Below are 8891 nucleotides of genomic sequence, written 5' to 3' on the forward strand. Positions count from 1 at the left end.
TGCTGAGCACAGACCATAATCCAAGTGCCAGGAAAGCATTGCTGGGAACAAAACAGTGCAGGGAATAAAAAATTACCGCCTGCCCTCTTGGAGTTCACATTCTAGTGGGCATGGCAGCTGATGTCAGTCACCCCAAAAGCACTTCTAAGTGACAATCCCAGGAGAAACATCAGAATGTCCGGAAATAATTGAAAACGATGGCTCTACAGAGCTCCTCTATAAGAATGTGAACGGGAACTTTGGAAGCCGACCATACTGAGTTCAAATCTGACCTCTACCACCGACTTCTGTGTGACTGTCACAGGAAAGCTGCTGGCTTTCTCATCAGTGAAAACACAGTACAACTAACTGCTTTAGCACACAGTTCTCAAAAATATGAGATGAGGGGCGCCTGGGTGGCTCAGTGGGTTAAAGCCTCTGCCTTTGTTTGGCTCAGGTCATGATCTCAGGGTCCTGGGATCGAGCCCCACATCAGGCTCTCTGCTCAGCAGGGAGTCTGCTTCCCTTCCTCTCTCTGCCTGCTTCTCTGCCTACTTGTGATCTCTTCCTGTCAAATAAATAAATAAAATCTTTAAAAAAAAAAAAAGAAGGTGATTAAAGACAATGTTTAGACATTGATTTAAAAAAAATATGAGATGAAATAACATATATATGTGTATATTTTGGGGGGCCCTCAATGTCAGCCTCCTAAGGTTGAATTATAGTCTGTGCCCCTACTCTGAATAAAAATGACAATTTAAAGTTGTAGTGCAATTGACCATTTATATTAATTTTTATATTAAATTATGTTAATTTTTATCTTAAATTTTATATTAAATTTTGTCAGAAAGCCTAATCCCGTATTTTGAACTCTCAGGCAGCCTCAGAAAATGGCAGTCTTTTTCACTCATTTGACTCCCCAGTAAAGATTAACTGAGCACTTCACATGTGCACTAGACACCAGGCACACAGCATTAGGCAAACAGAAAGAGTATCCATCCTCATGGCCTTATTCTCTAATTAGTGGTAAGGACAATAAACAAGTAACAGTGAAATAAACTGCTACTTGTACATCGTAATTTGGTCATCAAGTTCAAAAACAGCCCCTCCTTATCTGCCCTTGTCATCCTTTCTGCTTGACAAGAAGCAGAAGAGCTTCCTACAGGGCCTTCCTCTACTAACATCTCCCCCTCTTTTTTCTTGAACCTGTCCAATTCCACTTAATCCCTACCCACAACATAAACACGCACCAATGACACCCTCCGGGGATCATATGCCCCTTTCTGATGGAAGCTTCATTTTCTCCTTCTGTTTTGCCTTTCTGTGTCTTATACAGTGTTCTGTCCCCGGCTGGTAAGGGTGTAGTCAACCTTGAAATGACCTCCATCACTTCTGCCCCCATCTCCACCCCAACGCTCTGAAAGTTGCCAGGTGACCTCTCAGTGGTCAAATCTAACATTTCTGGTCTTCTGCTGCACTTGATTCTGTGGGACATTCCCTCTTTTGACTTCAAAGACCTTGTGCTCTTCTGACCTTGACCTTTCTCTGTCTCATTGACTTTTTTTTTCCACTTTGCCTCCTCATTTTTTAGGATTCTTTCCTTGATCCATTCCTCTGTTCCTTTATATATATTCTTTTAAGAAATTTTCTTCTGGGGCACCTGAGTGGTTCAGTCGTTAAGTATCTGCCTTCCACTTAGGTCATGATCCCAGGGTCTTGGGATCGAGCCCTGCATCAGGCTCCCTGCTCAGTGGAGAGCCTGCTTCCTCCTCTACCTCTACTGCTTGTGTTCCCTCTCTCGCTGTCTCTCTCTCTCTGTGTCAAATAAATAAATAAAATCTTTAAAAGGAAGGAAGGAAGGAAGGAAGGAAGGAAGGAAGGAAGGGAAAGAAAAAAGAAATTTGCTTCTATGCTTAGGGTTTCACTTCACTTAACCTGTCTTTATTATGATGGTCCCTCCACTGTGATGCCCCATCCCCAAAACTTCCTCCTCAACACTATTCTAGTCAACCCCAGCTCAGGGATGGTCTCTTCCAGAAAAGTTCTTTTTGAAGGTTCCAGTCTGTGTTATAAGTCTTTTAACCCAAACCCTGTAATGGTCAGGGCATCTCTTAGTCTCTTCTATCTTAAAAACCAGGGACAAACATTCATTTGGCCTTATATCCCACTCTGGCTATAGCCCCACTCCTCTGCTCCTTATCATTACCAAGGTGACCTTTGTACCAGTTTCCCCAGGACATGCCTGTTTCACTCCGGCTGTCCTGGTGTATGGTCTGTCTGGTTCAACACTGGTTACAGATTTTTTCATTTTTCAAAATAAGGCAATATTCCTGATAGTATTTTATTCCTGATATTAATTTTTTAATTAAATTTAAAAAAAAATGAGTGGAAAGAGGTGTGATAGAGCTCTCAGATACTTGGTTCAGGTATCTGCCTCACTTGTAGCCCTTAGTGTGCGAGCTTCATGCACAGACAACAATTGCACTTTTAACATTTGGTTAAATAAGAAAGACAGCAGTGGTAACGGTGGTAAGGCATCCCTTTGCCCTTTTGTGATACAGTGTAACCACCACCTTGCTTCAGGGGCAACACGCTGGTCCTGTGGCTGGTCAAACGAAGCTGTTCGGAGAGGAGTAGATGGGGGGAATTAATTCCTTCTAGACCCAGAGGGGATGCACCTGCCAGTGGATCCTTGCCCGGGCCATGAACTACAAGCAGCACAAGGTTCCCAGGTCCCCAGATGGCGTCAGTGAGAAATGTGAGAAATCACAAGTCAGATACAAGAGAAATATATAAAAGAACACAGCCTGAGTAGTCCAACCTTAAAGCATATTAATCATTTTTAAATTACTTATTTATTGTTTGTTTGATAAAGCATTTCTATCTTTCAATAAACTCTTCTGGTAGCAATGATCTCAAAAAAATAAAAATGCACGTTCAAAATTAAGTTCAGAATTTCCGCTTCTCAGAGAACAGCTGGTGACATACGTTTGTTGCCATTAACACAGAATGTTAATAGGGCAAAATGTTTGCTGACATTAGTATCCACCACTGGGGCCAAAACCAGAAGACTCCTATGTTGAAAAAACATCAACATCTATTACAAAGCCTACTAGTGAGTTTAAGAGGACTATGCCCAAAAATGGTCATTTCATATGTGCAGCTACAGGTATGTGTACATTTCATTCTATGAGGCATGACTTTTCATTTAGACCCAGGGACTGCTCTTATAAACTCATTTTCCCCATTTTTGTTCCAGGTTTTCTTTTACATGTGTGAAAAGTGAAGTGATGACTATAGTATGTTGACTGCATTAACAGAAGACTTTGGCACATATTAAAATAACTCCTGTTTTATGTCAGTAATAAAAAATATGTCAGTAAATAAAAAATAAATTAAGTTAAATTCCAAGAATCATTTGGTTATTTAATTTATTTCATGGAATAGAGGACCGTTTTAGGAGGCTATTCTGAAAATGCTGAAATATCTCACACCATGGTGCACACTATTAGGAACCCACCAAAGTTCAACAAGGAAGATAAAATTTTGTGTGTGTGATACTAATAAAAAAGCAAATGTGGTAGAACACTGTCATGATTCAACACAGTATTCCCACTAAATGAAGGAACTTTGGAACAGACAGGTTCTCGGAACTAGTGCTGGTGTTCCCATGGCTCGTAATCGCATGCAAAAACTTGTGGTAATGTACTGGCCATCATGGAAATATATTTTAGTATTTACACAAAGTAACTGGACTTCTAAATATTGAATACAAAATTATTTCAGTATAGCAGTAAATTCTTTCTCACCTTAACGCCTGACATGGATTAGAGTTTAGAAGTATCTTCTTAAGGGACACCTGGGTGGCTCTGTCAATTGAGTGTCCAGGTGTCTATTAAGGTCTCGATCTCAGGGTCGTGGAATCAAGCCCCTCACTGGGCACTCAGCAGGCAGTCTGCTTGAGATTCTCTCTCTCCCTCTCCCTCTGTCTCTCCCACCACCTGCACCCTCTCACTCTTACTCTCTCTCTACATATAAAATAAATAAATCTTTTAAAAAAAGAAGTGTCTTTTTGAAATATTACTTTGTAAATCAGCCAGTGGTATGGTGCTTTCTAATGGTACTGTGCTTTCTGTAAACAAGTCCTCTAAATTATGGTTGTATTTTGTTTAGAATCAGCTGGAAGTCTTTAACCAAAGCAGCCAATATGTGGAGCATTAAAAAAAACCTTCAAACTGCAATGATTAGAAATAAAGCCTAGAGATATGAAGGTGCTGAAATTGACCCTTACAAAAGCAAAAAGGAACTAAATACATTAAATGATAAGGGCTCACTCTTTATCCAAGATTTGATTGTAAGATGCCATAATTGTATGTATGTATGTATGTATTTTATTGATTTTTTTTTTTTAAGTAGGCTCCACACTAGGAAGTAGCTCCAATATGGAGCTTGAACTCGTGACCAGATGATGTGAGCTGAGATCAAGAGTCAGAAGATGAACCAACTGAGCCACCCAGGACCCCCTGGGATTGTATTTAACTTAATCTAATTAATTAATTTATTTTTTTACAGCTCAAAGGCCTCACATTTATTACCAAACCAACCCACTGGTGCAGAGCTATAGTAACAGAAAAATCTTTCGCTGATAAATGGTATCTATTGGCCAGGCAGAAGGTGTTTACAGGGTGACGGAATAGAACACATGATCTTCAAGTAGCCTCATTAAATATGTGGTGCCAATTAGGTGTGTCATCGCGTGATGTGGGATGCCTTAGAGACCCAGCTTGGTTCTCCTCCAGTGCCTCCTCTTGGAGTTGTACCTGATTTTATTACCAGTTTTCATCAGAATCCACTGAGAAATGGGACGATTCTGCTTTTGTTTCTTGGCCAGGAATTGCTTGATCCTGAAAGTCTTGTGAGAAGACATGGTCAATAACAGCAAGCAGTACACGGCAGGATGGCGGCCCAGGATTGTATTTTAGAATCTCTTCACTCGTGGGAACCATATTTTGATAGAGCTTTTGTTGTTGAAAAAAATTTCATATTTTTTACAGAAGTAAAAAGGAAGTTGAGAAAGGGTATTATGTTATAGCATCAACATTTGTATAATAATCCAAAGAATTATAATTAAGTTATAAATTATAAATAAATTTATAATAAATTATAATAATTTATTTATAATTATATTATATATTATAAACAATAAGGTATATTATAGTATAAAATAATAATTTATATTAAATTATAAATAAGTGTACATATAAGTGTATTAGAGAGTTTTGTCTTACAAAAATATTTGAGAAGATAATTTGAATGAAGGAAAAAAGACCATAATTGTACAAAAAAGGAGCTCAAATATTTAACAATCTATTATCCCTAGCCAAAAAGAAAAAATCAGGACTGGGGATGTCCTCAATAGGATTTGCTCTGACCTTACCACATATCCCAGAGCTAGTAAAGAGAGGATATTCTTCATTTTAAATATTGTGTTTTGCAAAGAAGAGTAAATAAGGTGTCACGATTTCAAATTTTAAACAATAAAATTTAACACTAAAAAAGACTGCAGGCAGTTTTATGAAAGAAAAATCCAGATACTAAGGCCACATTGGAAAAAGTACATTCTTTAGAAAAATGATGGAGAGAAATACAACAAAGGGTTCTGTAAATTTATGGACAATACGCCAAGAATGATTATTTTGCTTATGTTGTTTTTATTGTTCAGAAAATCAATATAGTGAGGATAAATTTTTTTTCCTTTTTACACATAGTGAATAAATATACTTATTTTTAGAGAGAATTTTCTTTTTGAAAATGGTTTTTGAAAAAAACTTTCACATCCATCAGGTTTATTAAAACCAATTTGCTAATAAATAATTATTTCAAAAGTTATATAATTTTATTCATCAAACCATACACTTGAAAGGATAGAGTATATAAACTATGCTTCAATAACCTGATTTCTTTTAATTATATAATTTTATTTATTCTTTTTTTCTTTTCTGTTAGAAGTTTTTATTTTATTTTATTTCATTTTGTTTTATTTTATTTCAGTGTTCCAAAATTCATTGTTTATGCACACCACCCAGTGCTCCATGCAATACATGCCCTTCTTAACACCCACCACCAGGCTCACCCAACCCCCCCACCCCTCTCCCCTCCCAAACCCCCAGTTTGTTTCTCAGAGTTCACAGTCTCTCATGGTTTGTCTCCCCCTTGATTTCCCCCAACTCACCTCTCCATCTCTCAATGTCCTCCATGTTAGTTCTTATGCTCCACAAGTAAGTGAAACCATATGATAATTGACTCTCTCTGTTTGACTTATTTCTCTCAGCATAATCTCTTCTAGTCCTGTCCATGTTGATACAAAAGTTGGGTATTCATCCTTTCTGATGGAGGCATAATACTCCATAGTATATATGGATCATAGCTTCTTTATCCGTTTGTCTGTTAAAGGGCATCTAGTTTCTTTCCACAGTTTGGCTACTGTGGCCATTGCTGCTATGAACATTGGGGTAGATATGGCCCTTCTTTTCACTTCATCTGTATCTTTGAGGTAAATACTCAGTAGTGCAATTTCAGGGTCATAGGGAACCTCTATTTTTAATTTCTTAAGGAATCTCCACACTGTTTTCCAAAATGGCTGCACCAACTTGCATTCCTACCAACAGTGTAAGAGGGTTCTCCTTTCTCCACATCCTCTCCAACACTTGTTGTTTACTGTCTTGTTAATTTTAGCCATTCAAACTGGTGTAAGGTGGTATCTCAATATGGTTTTGATTTGAATCTCCCTGAAGGCTAATGAGGATGAACATTTTTTTATGTGTCTGTTAGCCATTTGTATGTCTTCTTTAAGAAGTGTCTGTTCATGTCTTCTGCCCATTTTTTGATGTGATTATCTGTCTTGTGTGTGTTGAGTTTGAGGAGTTCTTTATAGATCTTAGATATCAGCCCTTTGTAGTGTCAGTTGCAAATATCTTCTCCCATTCCGTGGGTTACCTCTTTGTTTTGTTGACTGTTGCCTTTGCTGTGCAGGTGATTTTATTTATTCTTAATATGAGCCCCCTCCTCCCTGACTTGGATAGTAAATTGTATGTCTACTTGTTCATAACAAAAATTTTAACAGGGATTTTACCTAAACATACTGCCTCCATTTCCCCAAGCCCCATTTTCTCTTCAGCACTTCAGTTGGACTTTCAACACTGTCACTCCATGAAATCCACTTTTTTCAAGACACTACTGTTGTGCATTTTGCCAAGTTGTTGGTGGTATCATTTTCCTCAACCTTTTTCCAGTATTCAACACAGTTGGCCAATCCCTCCTTCAAAACTTGTCTTCTGTTGGGTTCCACAGCACCACAGGAATCTGGCTTATGTCTCATCCACTGCCCACTCTTTCCTACTCTCTTTTGCCTGATCCTCTTCCTGGACTATAAATATTAAGATAAACCAGAACTCCATCCTTCTTTTTTGCCATTCTTTCCTTAGGTGACCACATCCTGTCCCCATTGCATAAAATACCATCTATATTTGGATGACTAGCAAATATCTATCTGATCTAGATCTTTCCTTTAAGTGCCAGAATTGCATATCTGTTAACTCTACCTCTTCAATAAAGCGTCTCCTGTGCCTTACTAGTGCAATAATAAAATCAAGCACAAAATTATTAACTATAAAACCCTATATGATTTGGCCCCTCTCTTACCCCTCTGATTTCACCCCATATCTTTATCTATCTCCCCTTTACTCTGAGTGCTCCATCCACACTGACCTTCTTCCCTTTCCTTGAGTCTTCCATGTTCATTTCTAGCACAGGACTTTCACACATGTTATTCACTTTTACTGGAACTCTTCAAATGGCTGGTTCCTTCCTGTGATCCAAATCATAGCTCAGTATCTCCTCCTTGAAAGGCCTTCTCAAACTATTCTATGTAAAGTAGCCTGCCCACTTCTCATCCAGCCACAGTCTCTCTTACAGTGGATTGAGTCATGACACCCCCAAAATTATGTCCAAGTCTGTGAAGCTGACCTTATTTTGGGGGTGGGGATGGGGGGAAGTGCTTTGCAAATGTAATTAAGTTAAGGTCCCTGAGATGAGATCATCTTAGACTGAGAGTGGCCCCTAAATCCAGTGACAGGTGTACTTATCAGAAGAGAAAAATGCCATGGGAAAATGGAAGCAGAAGCGATAATGGTGTTCCTACAAGCCAAGGAACGCCAAGGGTTGCCAGCAACCATCAGAAGCTAGAGGAGAAGCCTCAACCAAATTTTCCCTCAGAACCACTAGAACAAACCAAGCCTGCCAACATCTTGATCATAGATTTCTGGCCTCTAAAACTGTGAAGGAATAAATCTGTGTTGTTTTTAAGCCTCCCAGTTTGTTGTAATTTGTTACAGCAGCCCTACAAAACTAACCTACCTCTCCAACGTAACCCTGCTTTTCTCCTTTCAGAGCACTTCTCAATACTGGATGTCATCCATTTAATTATGTGTGCACTGGAGCACCTGGGTGGCTCAGTGGCTTAAACTCTCTGCCTTCAACTCGGGTCATGATCCCAGGGTCCTGGGATCAAGCCCCGCATCGGGCTCTCTGCTCCATAGGAAGCCTGCTTCCTCTCTCTCTCTCTTTGCCTGCCTCTCTGCCTACTTGTGATCTCTGTCTGTTGAATAAGTAAATAAAATCTTTTTTAAAAAATTCAATTAATACTTGACAGATGAATGAATGTTGTTTTAACACTTACATCCTATGGAAACAATTTACAGCTCTTTCTTGTTGATTTCACTTAACGTCTTTGTTAGATTGAAGTTGCATTTTTATTCACCACTCTACATCCCACCACAACCAATTAATATAAGGCCCTCAGTGGTCTGTATGCATTGAATATGTTTGTGGCATCTAACATATCCTAGGCAAGC

The 8891-nt window shown here is 38.8% G+C and overlaps 1 protein-coding gene across 1 annotated transcript; it reads right to left on the bottom strand.

Annotated features, from left to right (window-relative positions):
- Window positions 1–4540: 4540 nt before the first annotated feature.
- Window positions 4541–4924, bottom strand: LOC116871552 (60S ribosomal protein L39-like). Its single transcript, XM_032864265.1, has one exon. The coding sequence runs from the start codon at window positions 4904–4906 to the stop codon at window positions 4751–4753; it is 156 nt and encodes a 51-aa protein (XP_032720156.1). The 5' UTR covers window positions 4907–4924; the 3' UTR covers window positions 4541–4750.
- Between the last annotated feature and the right edge of the window lie 3967 nt (window positions 4925–8891).

The sequence above is a fragment of the Lontra canadensis genome, unplaced genomic scaffold, assembly GCF_010015895.1.
Source record: "Lontra canadensis isolate GAN:19392208 unplaced genomic scaffold, GSC_riverotter_1.0 scaffold26, whole genome shotgun sequence".
In the NCBI taxonomy this organism is placed as follows: domain Eukaryota; kingdom Metazoa; phylum Chordata; class Mammalia; order Carnivora; family Mustelidae; genus Lontra; species Lontra canadensis.

Excerpts from the sequence above, each read along its gene's own strand:
- LOC116871552 (XM_032864265.1), bottom strand. The coding sequence starts at position 4,906 with ATGTCTTCTCACAAGACTTTCAGGATCAAGCAATTCCTGGCCAAGAAA.